The sequence below is a fragment of the Petaurus breviceps genome, unplaced genomic scaffold (assembly GCF_028583685.1).
Source record: "Petaurus breviceps papuanus isolate PSGF00001 unplaced genomic scaffold, PetGlider_PUasm1.0 172, whole genome shotgun sequence".
NCBI classification, from domain to species: domain Eukaryota; kingdom Metazoa; phylum Chordata; class Mammalia; order Diprotodontia; family Petauridae; genus Petaurus; species Petaurus breviceps.
In genome coordinates, this window is record NW_027185755.1 from 4,389,997 (window position 1) to 4,402,238 (window position 12,242).

At 48.2% G+C, this 12,242-nt stretch overlaps 1 protein-coding gene across 1 annotated transcript in view; it reads left to right on the top strand.

Moving 5' to 3' along the window:
* The first annotated feature begins 2,966 nt into the window (after positions 1–2,966).
* DOCK6 (dedicator of cytokinesis 6) overlaps positions 2,967–12,242 on the top strand; it is a 56,471-nt gene continuing 47,195 nt past the window's right edge. Inside the window, exon 1 of the mRNA XM_069083031.1 lies at positions 2,967–3,131. Coding sequence (XP_068939132.1) covers positions 3,088–3,131 — 44 coding nt within the window. The 5' untranslated portion in view covers positions 2,967–3,087. The remainder of the gene's footprint in view (positions 3,132–12,242) is intronic.

Genomic DNA, 12,242 nt, shown 5'->3' on the forward strand with positions numbered 1-12,242 from the left:
CTCAAATGGGATCACAGAGAGGTGGGCAGGACTAAAAAGGAGCATGGTTATGAAGAGCTTTCTAAGCCAAACTGAGGACTTTATATTTGATCCTGTGGGTAATTCGAAGTTACTGGAGCAGATTGAAAGGGAGGTGGGGTGACATGGTCAGATCTGAACTTTAGGAAGATCAGGTTGACATCTGAGTGGAGGATGGAATGGAGTAGGGAGAGACTTGAGCAGGGAGACCAACCAGCCAGTTAATGCAATGGTCTGGTCAGGAGGTGAAGGTGGCAGCGCCAGAGGAGAAAAGGGAGCTTATAACAGAGATGCTGTGAAGGTAGAATCAACAGAACTGATTGGATTGGGGGGGGGGTGGAGAGAAAGAGAGAGAGAGAGAGAGAATGAGACAGCTGGAGAGAGGGGGAGGGAAAGAGAATAAGAGCTGGAGAACTGGATTAAGAGAGGAGAGACAGACAGAGACGAAGAGAGAGACAGAGATGGAGGGAGGGGAGGGAAAGAGATGAGAGAGCTGGAGAGAGGTATGGAGAGGGGGGGGGAGAGAGAGAGAGAGAGAGAAAGAGAGAGGGACAGGGACAGGGACAGGGAGAGAGATTGTCAAAGATGACTCCTAGGTTTCAAGCCTGGATAACTGGGAGGAAGATGGTGCCCTTGATAGTAGTGGAGAATGTTTGAGGGGAATGATAATGAGGTCAGTTTTGGACATGGTGAGTTTAAGATGTCTTTGGGTTGTCAAATTTGACATGTCTTTAAACTTCAGTCTCAGACTTACTTGGGAAGGCCCATATTCTCTTGCCTTATGCTTGTAGCCAGCCATCATTGCTGCTGGGAGCAGGAGATGGAGAGAAATTCTCTGACTCCCTTTAATGGAAGTCCAAGGGAGATCTAATAGAGTCCCAAAATGATAGAAGGGTTCTCCACAGGGGTCAATCCCCCATGATGCTCAGTGGCTAATCCTCTTTGACATGACCCCCATTCATAGGTGGGAGCACACACTTGGCTGCAGGAGCAATGCTCCAGTCCACTCCTGCAACAAATCAATCAACCAGTAAACATTTATTAAGCACCTACTATGGGCCAGGTACTCTACCAAGCACTAGGTTTACAAGACAAAATTGAAACAATGTCTGCCTTCAGAGAGGGCCTTCTCTCAGGTAAATGACTTGTACACATAGACGTATACACCAAGTCTATCCAGAGTAAAGGTCAATTTATTTCTGTGAAGGAGGCACTAGCAGTGTGGGAGATGAGGAAAGGCTTCATTTCTGCTCAGTTCTGAAGGAATCTAATGGTTCCCTAAGAACAGTAGGTGGTAAAGAGGGAGTGTATTCCAGGCATGGGTACAGCCTGTGCCAAGGCACAGAGACTGAAGATGGGACATTGTATGTGAGGAACAAGGGAGTAGACCCGTGTGGTTGGAGTGTGTGAAGGGGAGTAAAGTATGATGAGTTTGGCAAGTCAGGCTAGACCCCTTGAGGCACCCAGGAAGCACAGAGAAGCAGCATGGTCAGACCTGTGCATGAAGGATGTCACTGTAACCACAGTGGAGAGGACGGAGAGGCTGGAAGCACTCCCTGATCTAACCATGTCACCTCCCCCATAAGTGGGTGTCTCCTATGACCCTGAGTCCCGCTCCAAATTCCTCTTTTCAGCACTTAAAGTCCTTCTCAGGCTGGCTGAGCCTACTTTCCCAGGCTGATTTCCTGTAACTCTGAGTCTTAGACATTGAGTTCTGGGACTGGACATCCCATTCTCTGTCTCAGGGCCTTTCCACTCCCCACCTCCAGCCTTCCCAAATGCTGTCACCCATTCCATAACAAATTCCCTCCTCCCTTCCCTAGGTACCTTTAAGGTTTAGTTCTAAAAGTCCTTTCCTGATTCTTAGTGGTTTGTTTGCCTTTCTTTGTATCTCTAGGGCTTAGCACAGTGCCTTGCTATATAATAAATGCTTGTTGGCTTGACTTGACCTGATGTTCCCCAAAGTGATCAGGATTTCTTGATCTGTATATATGTTTACTGTCAGTAAAATGCATGCAGCTCAGTGGAGCAGTGGGTAGAAAAAGCTGGGAGTGGAGTCAGAAAACCAGGGTTTGGATCCTCTTTCAGACATTTACAGGCTGTTTGACCCTGGAGAAGTCATTTAACCTCAGTGTGCCTCAGTTTCTTCAACTGTAAAAAGGGGATAAAAATACTACCTATCTCCTAGGGTTGTTGTGGCTCTTAAAAGAGATAATATTTGTAATGTGCTTAGCACAATGTATGGCACACTGGAGGTGTTTAATAAATGCGCTTTTTTTTCCTTTCTTCAGGGCAGAGCTTTGCCTTTGCAATGGAGAACCACTTGAGAGTCTTGCGGTGGGCGCGGAGCGGGTGATCTGTGTTTTGGGAGCCAATCTATTAGCATTTATCAAGAGATTATGCTTCGGATAGAGAGGAAGGTAAAAATATGGTCTTGCCCCCAAGGAGCTCACAGTGTAATGGGGGAGATGCAGGATGCTGGCGTAAATGGCAGGGAATCTGGGAAATCGCGGTGGGTGGAGGGGGGGGAGGGGAAGGACTAGGAAAGGCCTCCTCCCGGAAGGTGTGATTTAGAAGTATCAATTTGTCAGGTGGCTGGAAAATGGACTGGAATCGAGTCAGGTCAACAAACATTTGTTATTGGAGGATGGATGGATGGATGAAAATTTCTGAATGAATGCCCATCGTAGGCAGGATGGTGAGTTAGAAAGACCATTGGGCTGGGGGGGTTCGTCCAGGAGCAACTGTGACCTTGGGAAAATCACTTCCGTTCCCCTCCCTGGGCCTCAGTTTCCTCCTCTGTAGAATGCATGGGTTGTCCAAGTAGCTGGCTGAGCTCGGGGCGCCGGTTTGGGGGGTGTCGGGGCTGGAGCGCAGGTCTGCAGGGGGCAGCACGGAGTCGGCCTCGGGCACCCGGAAGGGCCCCGCCCCCGGCCCGCCCCGCCCCGCCCCGTCCATCCCGGGCTGGCCGGCTGGGAGGCAGGCAGCCGCGGGGAGCTGAGCAGCAGCAGCTGGAGCGGCTGAGAGTAGAGCTGCGGGTGGACTGACGGACAGACGGACGGCGCCCCCATGGCGGCCTCTGAGCGCCGCGCCTTCGCTCACAAGATCAACAGGTAACTAACTGCGGGGCCCCCAGTCCCCCGGGGCCCCTTTGGACGGGGGGCGGGGCGGCGGCCGAGCCCCCGCCACGTGCCCGGAGCCCCGCCTCCCTCGCGTGGGGGTCCACAGCCGTCAGTCCTTTCTTGGGTCCCTGGCGGCGTGTGGGCTCCTGGAGCTGGGAGGTCAGTTCTATCGTGCCCTACCCCTTCCTCCACGCCGTCGGGTTCCAGGGGCCAGGAATCCTCCGCCTCCCACCCCCAGCCGCAGCCTCCCGGAGCCCCCAATTGTCTCCGAGTTGCCAGAGGAAACCGGCCATTCCCTCTGTCCGTCCGACAGGTTGGCCAGCAGCGTTCACTCCCCGTGGTCCATCCCTTGGTCCGGCCTCCCCCGCTCTCATGCTCCCATTTCCTGCTCCCTTTCCTCCCCAGCCTGTCCTGGAGGGAGGGACGGAGGAGGGTAGCCTCTGCACCGCCCGGGGACCAGCTGGGAGTGGGGGGAAGGGAAGGCGTCTCCAGTGCCTTCTTTGCCCCTCTCTGCGTCCTCCTCGGGTCAGGAATGAGCCCTGCTGTTCCCCTAAGACTTGGAGGCGACTTAGCCCAGAGTACACACACACCCCAGCTAGGCTAGGGAGGGGCTTGGGGTCTGTGAGGCCTGGGGGAGGCTGGAAGAAAGTGGAGAGATTGACAGTTTGGGAAGCGGCTGCCCCTAGGTAAACAGGCATGGCCCCTTCTTGTCCCTTTATCTGTCCCTCAGTGGGTCTCCCTTTCTTTTCCCTCCTTGGAATCCTGGCTTTTGCTTTCGGTCTCAAGTTGCCCGACCTAGTTCAGAGGAGGGGGAAGGTGGAGTCTTGTGATTCCAAAAGTTGCTGAGACCTTGATATCAGTGATGGGCTAACCTCTAACCCCTTGAAGGAATGAGATAGGCAAAACTTCTGAGGCCAGAATGAGGCTCTGAGCCAGGACTTTGCAGAGAGCTCCCCCACACCCTTCACCTCCAGAGATGCATCACTTGGCTTCCCTCCACCTCCAACCATTATTAGTATTGATGGAAAGGGTGATAAGCCAAGGCCCCCAGCTCCTGTGTCCCAGTTCTGGGGATGATGGGGCAGAGAAAGAGCTGAGCCAGACCCACCCATTAGAGATTGACTCCACAGTCTGGGGGACACAGAAGGAGCTGACCCTTGATCTTACAGAACTCATAGTCTTGGGAAAGCCCCAGCAAGAGTTGACCTGTATCCTGGGGAGCAGCACACAAGTCAGGGGGAGACAGAAAAAGCAGTTTGGGTAAGCAGGGAAAGAACAGACCTAGCTCCTCCTCATAGTCTGAAGGAAGAGGCCAGCCACTGAGACAGGATGCTGTGATCCCAGTGAGACTCAGGCAGCGAGGGGGATGGGGAGGGAGGCCGTGTCAGGACCAGCTGGCCAACAGGGGGGTGGGGAATGGGGGAAGGGGGAGAAGCACAGGCTTCAGTCACCAGCTGCCTCCCAGGGGGTTCTGGGCACCAGGCACCAGGGGGTACAAAAAACCTGCAGTGTGCAGGGTGCCCATGGATACAGGGTCTCATGTCTCCAGTATCCCTGGGGGCTGAGGCAGGAAACAGACGCTAGTATGAACACATGGAGAGTTGTATTTCATTTTCTTTGACTCTTTCTCTGTCCCTATTGGACTCAAGTGCTCTCTGCCCCATTCCTAAGAATATACAGTTGTAGCTCAAATTAGGATAAGAAGGAAACCTTTCCTACCCTCCTGAAGTTTAATAAAAGATACTGATGTGAAGGTGATTGACAAAGAGCTTGGGGTCAGATGAGATAGCAAGCCACATAGCATGAAAATTCAGACCCCATTGACTCTCTCCTCTCTGACCTATTGGCCTGTTCCACACTTGAGGCCTTCAGAAACCTGTTTTCCTTCAGATCATCCTAGATTAGAGCTCAAGGCTGGGTAGTTTAAGCTCTGTGTTTTACAGGTGAGGAAGCGGGTACAGAGAAGTCAATTGACTTGTCTGAAGTCACACAGCTAGCAAGTAGTGGAAGTCCACAGGTGTTTATTCAGATCCCTGTTCCCCCAGCCTCTGGTAAAGTGATCAGAAAAAGAGAAAAATCAGCAAACATTAAACCTCTCCTGTACGCCAGGCACTGGGGGTGCAAAGAAAAAATGAAGGCATCCCAGCCTGTAAGGAGCTTATGTTTTATCTGGGAAAACAAAGTGTGTACATATAAGCAAGTAGGATCTGAATAGAAAATAAATCTAAAATCCTTTGGCTGCAGAAAACTCCAGCAGCCTTGGTGATGAAGAAAGGGCTTGTGTAGGGAGTGGTACCTGAGCTTGGCAGGAAGCTAGGTAATCTAAGACCGAGAGGAGAAGGTTGATAGCCAGCATGGGGGACTGACTGTGTCAGAGTGACAGAAACTTGGAGTGGAATATCATGGATGAGGACACGATGGGAGGACCAGTTTGACTGAAACAGAGTGTGTGAAGGGGACTAACCAGGAATAAACTTGGAAAGGTTTAAACTGGGATAAACTGGGAACCAGGTTGTGAAGGACTTTAAATGCCAAACAGCAGACTTTGAATGTGATCCTGGGGATAATAGGGAGCCACTGTAGTTTATTGAGCAGGGGAGGGATGTGTTTTAAGAAGAATCACTTTGGGAGTGGCTAGGTGCATTGGCCCTGGAGTCAGGAGGACCTGAGTTCAAATGTGGCCTCAGACATTTAACACAAAAAACTAGCCATGTGACCTTGGGCAAGTCACTTAACCCCAATTGCCCTACCTTCCCCTCTCCAAAAAGAAAAAAAAAGAATCACTTTGACAGCTGGATTGGGGATGGACTGCAAAGGCAAGAGAGTGGAGGCAGGGAGACCTGTTACTGAAGTGCAGGGGAGAGCTGATAAGGACTGGATTGGAAGGTAGAGTCAGAACCATAGACCTAGGAGTGTTCTCCCAGGGAGATGATTATTGAACCGATGGGAGCTGACGAGCTTCACTGAAACAGAAAAGAGAAGAGAGCTGGGCCCTGGACAGAGCCTCGGGGTAGGTCAGAGTGGGAACAGAGCCCATGCTTGGGGGAGGTGGGAGACTTGTGGATGATGATCTAGCAAAGGAGAATTGGCAGGGATTCACTAGAGAACCAATGCAGCAAGAAAACCAATCAGGGGCAGTGTCACAAAAAACCCAGAGAGGAAAAAAAGCACTGGGGGAGGTGAATGCTGAAGAGACGGCATAATAACAGCTAGGGGCTTTAAGTTTGCTGAAACAATTTATATGTGTTAGCCCAATGATCCTCACAACAACCTTGGGAGGTAGGCGCTATTATTTCCCCCTTTTGACAGATGGGGAAACCGAGGCAAACAGGTTAGGTGACTTGGCCAGGATCACACAGCAAGGGAGTGTCTGAGGCAAGATTTAGTCCTGACTCCCAGTCTATCCACTTCACTGTCTAGCTGCCTAGGATGAAGACTGAGATAAGGCCTTGGGATTTGGCAAATGAGAGGTCATTGGTGGCCTAGGAGAGTGAGAGAGAAGCTTCAATTAAATAGTAACTTTGGAAGGGCCAGAGTGAGAGAAATGGAGGCCAGGAGTCTAGACAGTTGTTTCTTTTTTTTCCCCCACTAGTTTTACTGTGAAAAGGAGGAGATATAGCTTGAGGGAAGGGATGGGAGGGTCAAGTAAAGGCTGAATTTTAGGAAGAGCCAGCCCCTGGTTGCCCTGAGGAACTGGGGTCACAAGGTCTCCAACTTTAAGCCTTAGGGAGAAGCTTTGCTCCAACACTCTTCATTTTAGAGATAACTGGAAAAGACCTTTTCTTCTTTTTTCTAATTAAAGAGGCCTTCTCTTCAGTCACTTCTTAAAGAGGCCTATTCACTGGGCAGCTAGGTGGCACAGTGAATAGAGCACCAGCCCTGGAGTCAGGAGGACCTGAGTTCAAATGTGACCTCAGACACTTAACACAAAAACTAGCCACGTGACCTTGGGCAAGTCACTTAACCCCAATTGCCCTCCAAAGGGAGGGGGGGAAGAGGCCTATTCACTCAATGGCCTTGCTCTTAAGTGAGTACCTTTAAAGACCTTAGCCTAAAAGGGCCAGGGTCACCCATTGCATCCTGGATCATCTCCAGTCATCCTGATAAATATCTGGCCACTGGATCCAACTGGCTCTGGAGGAGAAAGTGAGGCTGGTGACCTTGCACAGCCCTCCTAAAATCAAATTGAAGTCAACTGCAGGTCAAATCATTTCCCTGATGCTATGGTCCTCTTTGAAAAGGAAGGACAAACATTATCAGAGATAAGGGAACTCAAGTTTACTGACCTGCCCCAAATTACACAGGTAGTGAGGAGATCAGATTCACACACAGGAAACAGTGTGGACTTGCTGAATGCTAAACTGTGCCTTAGACACTTGGCAGCTGTTGGAGTTCAGAGAAAAAAAAACACTAAGCACTATATAAATGTAATACTTACCATGTGCTAGGTCCTTTACAAATATTATCTCTTTTGAGCTTCACAATAACCCTGAAAGTAGGTGTTATTATTATCCCTATTTTACAGATGTGGAAACTGAGACAGAGAGAGGTTAAGTGACTTGGCCAGGATCACATAGCTAGTAAAACTGAGACTAGATCTTTTTTTAAAAAAATAATTAATTTATTTGGGTCGGCTAGGTGGCTCGGTAAATAGAGCACCAGCCCTGGAGTCACAAGGACCTGCGTTCAAATTTGGCCTCAGACACTTAACACAAAAAATCGCCGTGTGACCTTGGGCAAGTCACTTAACCCCAATTGCCCTCCAAAAGGCAAAAAATTTAATTATTTATTTATTTTTGGTTTTCAGCGTTCACTTCCGTAAAATTTTGAGTTTTAAATTTTCATCCCCTCATTCTCCTCCCCCCTCCCCAAGATGGTGTGCAATCTGATATAGGCTCTACATATACATTCATATTAAATGTATTTTCACATTAGTCATGATGTAAAGAAGAATTAGAACCAATGGGAGGTGCCAGGAGAAAGAAGAAACAAAACAAAACAACAGAAGAAAAAAGGAGCAAATAGTCTGCTTCAATCTGCACTCAGACTCCACAGTTCTTTTTCTGGATGTGGACAGCATTTTTCATCACGAGTCTTTTGGAGTTGTCTTAGATCCTTGCATTGCTGACAAGAGCTAAGTCTGTCAGGGTCAGTCATCATATAATGTGGCTATTACTGTGTGTGATGTTCTCCTGGTTCTGCTCATTTCATTCAGCATCATGAACTTAAATCTTTGACTCCAGGCCTGGGTGTGCTATGGGCTAGCTGCCCTTCTCTCTATAATCAGCCCCCTTCCCTCAGTTTTTTTTTTTTTTTTGCTTTTTGGAGGTAGGAAGGCAGGGCAGTTAGGGTTAAGTGACTTGCCCAAGGTCACATGGCTAGTTTTTTTGTGTTAAGTGTCTGAGACCACATTTGAACTCAGGTCCTCCTGACTCTAGGGCCAGTGCTCTATTCACTGTGCCACCAAGCCGCCCCTTGCCCCCTTCTTTAAAAAAAAAATCATTTTTTATTCTGATTTCAGTCATCAATTAAACATGAAACAGAAACTTCCAGTGGTTCCCTATTGGCTCAGGAATAAAATATAAACTCCTTAGTCTGGCATTTTCAGGCCCTCCATGAAATTTCCAAAGAACAAAAAAGAAGATTGTAGTCTCTGAACCTGTGAACCTCTGTGACATACATTTTTTTAAAGTACATATGAAATTTTACATGGTAGTAATAAAATTGCCCTGTTTGGTTCTCCTTCTGACCCTTTTGGTTTCTTTTATGTATCTTTAAATATGTAATTGATGCTCTTCCTTTCTTCCCTCCCTCCCTTTCTTTTATTTCTTCCTTTTCTTCCTTCTTTTCATTCTTTCTTCCTCCTCTCCTTTCTCCCTTTCTTTCTTTCTTCCCTCTCTCCTCCTTTCTCCTTTCCTTCCCTCCCTCCTTTCTTTTCTTCCTTCTTTCTCTTTTTTCTTCCTTCCCTTTCTTCCCTCCTTCCCTTCCTTTCTTTCCCTCTTTCTCCTCCTTCCTCCCTCCCTCCCTCCCTTCCTTCAATCTCTACCATGACCCACTACACCCCTTCTTTCCACATACACAGCTCCTCATCTTTGACTCCTCTAAGAGCTTCCTGCTCAGTCTCCCAGCTCCCAGTCAGTCCCCTCTCTGATCCAGCCTCCACACAGCTGTCAGAATTCTCTTCCTCGGGCTCATTGCCATGCCAATTCTCCTTCTCAGAAACTTCCAGTGGTTCCCCATTGGCTCAAGAATAAAATACAAACTGCTTAGTGTGCCATTTGGAGCCCTCCGTGACCTGGCTTACACCCACCTTTCCAGCCTTACTTGGCACCATTCCCTATCACAAAGGCCTGCCTCAATGCCTTTTCTCAGTCTCTCCCCGGCACAGCTAGTCCCCCTCCCCCCACTACCTTGTAAATTACTTTGTATCCACTTCCTTAAGTACATGGTGTATCCCCAGTAGATCATAAGCACCAACAGACTGTAAGTAACAGGGAGTCACCGTTTCACTTACAATCCTCTTTTTCTCTTCTGCTGTGCATGTGGAAATGCCCATTTTATTGAGTATCTGAGTTTAGATTTTAAGAAATTAAATATAAATCAAATGAAGAATATGAACTCCTTGGGGGGGGGGGGGTTACGGTTTTCAATTTTGGCCTTGTGGAAGAATGGATAAATCAAGAGCTACCCTTGGAGTTGGAAAGACCTGAGTTCAAATGCTGCCTCAGACACATGCTATTTGTGTGACCCTGGGCAAATCAGTGACCCCTAGGTGTTCTAGCATCTCTTAAGACCTAGATGCCTTGAAGACGCATGCCTCCATTGGTTGGGGGAGTTTCTTTTTTGGGAAGTTCCTAATTCAGTGAAGTTGCAGGTCTAAGACCTGTCCCTATCACCATGCCTGGCACATAGTGGGTGCTTTAATAAATTTTTGTTGAATTTTTGAACTTGTCCTTCCAGTCCAATTGGAGTGCTCTGCATTTCCTGAAATGGATGCTCCGTCTGCATTTGTATGGGAGGTCCTCCCTGCTCATATCCACCTCTAGAAGTCTTGTGTGCCTCTAAGGCTGAATTCAGGGGCCTGGTCTTCTGTCTGTATCCCCCGCTTCCCCCAGGTACTAACACTCCCACTTGCCTCCTCCATTTTCCTTGTATCAGTCTGATTTCTTGACAGGTTTTCTCTTTCCGCTAGAGGTAAACTCCTTGAGGACAGTGGCTGTTTGTATCCTTGTAATTGTTCCCCTAACTCCTAGTTCAGTGTCTGGGACAGTGTAGGCACTTCATAGAATGTTTAATTGCTTTGGTGAATTGAATTAAGGATAAGAAAAAAAGGGCCAAGGGCTGGGTGTTTTAATTGACAGATGAGAGGGGGGGAGAGATACAGTTTACTTAGCTTCTTAAGCCTAATATTTGTTAAAGTGGTCCATGCTGTTCTTGTGGAAAAGATGGACAGATAGCATCCAGCTGAGGAATTGGACCTGACTGTACAGCCAGACCCACAAAGTAGCTGGTAATGGTTCCAGGACAAATTGGAAGGTGGTGTTCCAGGGAGTGCCCCAGGAATCAATTTTTGACCCTGATTTTTTAATGTGGTTGTTGCTTTTTAAAATCAGTGACTTGGAAAAAGGTGTACCTGGCACGAGGTTCAGATTTGCAGGTGATGTAAAGCTGAGTGATGACTACCACATTGGATGAGAATCAGGATCTAAAAAGATCATGGCCAAGCGAAAGTACAGTAGAGACGAATGTAAAATCTTATACTGAGATTCAGAAAAAGATTCCACAAGTACACAATGTGTGAAGTATGACTATGCTGCAAGAAGATCTGGGGGTTTTAGTGGATTAGAAGCTCATTGAAAGTGTCTGTAGTATGATAGGATAGCTAAAAATTCCAAATTCATGCCCTCTTAGGACACATTGAGAGGCTGAGCTTTCTGGAACATGGAGGTGACCATCCTGCCCTGCCCAGACCACGTCTGAGATATTGTGTTTGGTTCTTTGTGCCATGTGTTAGGAAAGTCATTGGTCCTCTGGAGCATGTCCCGAGGAAGGCAATCTCAATGGTGAAGACTCTTGAGTTCAGTGGGATCAGTTGAAAGACCTGGGAATGTTTAGTGTGGAGAAGAGAAGATTCAGGGGGACCATAGAATGGCAGTCTTCGAGTATATTTGAAAGTATTTGAAAAGTTGAGGAGATCATTGCTTTGGTCTGTTTGGCCCCAGAAGGTGGAGCTAGTAACAGAAGGGAAAGCCACAAAGGGGCTGATTTGGCTTGATATCAGAGAAAACTTCTTAATGATGAGAGTCTTCCTAAAAGGGAGCAGGCTGCCTCTGACCGTAGCAGTCTCCCTTTTTTTGGAGGTCTTCATGCAAAGGCTTCTGGGGTACATTGGTGGAAACATTGTTTTTCAGTGATGGGCCACTAAATGGTCACTGAGTTTCCTTTCAGTTCTGCAATCCTGTGACTATGAAATCTGTAGTTAGGGAGTGGGAAGAAGATGATGATCCAGTAAGAGAAAGAAGGAGGAGTTAGGTAAGAGGAGAGAATTCTGAGAGAGCATCATAGAAACCAAGGGAAGAGAGGGTCTCCTGGAAAGGGCGGCCAGCAGGGCTAAACACTGCAGAAAGGTCAACAAGGTTGAGGATTGGGAAAACATCATTGGATTTAGCAGTTAAGAGGTCATTGGTGACCTTTGAGAGACCAGTTTCAGTAAAGCAGAGCCCAGTGTATTCTCTTGCTAGCAATGGGCCCCAGAGTCCATTGCCTATCTCTCAACCAGCAGTAGAGGGGCCAGGAGCCATTCGTCTGTCTGTGAGTGAGAAGCCCCCTAGCTCCTTGCCAGTGTGTCTGCCTATCAGTCAGCAGATAGCAGTGATCTGAGACTGTGTTTTCACTTGAGGGAAAGGGGAGGAAAAGTGCTGAGGCCAGCCCTAATGGAGAAAACGAAGTGGAAAGTGTCAGCTTCTGTCCTGGGCCTTTGCTGCTTCATTTGGCCCAGCTCTTGGGGCTGATGAGAAAAGAACTTGAACAGCTGGGACCATCAAAGGGAGCTTGGAGCATGGAGGGGTAGAAGTGGGCTGTGGGGAGGGGGTTCCACCAGCA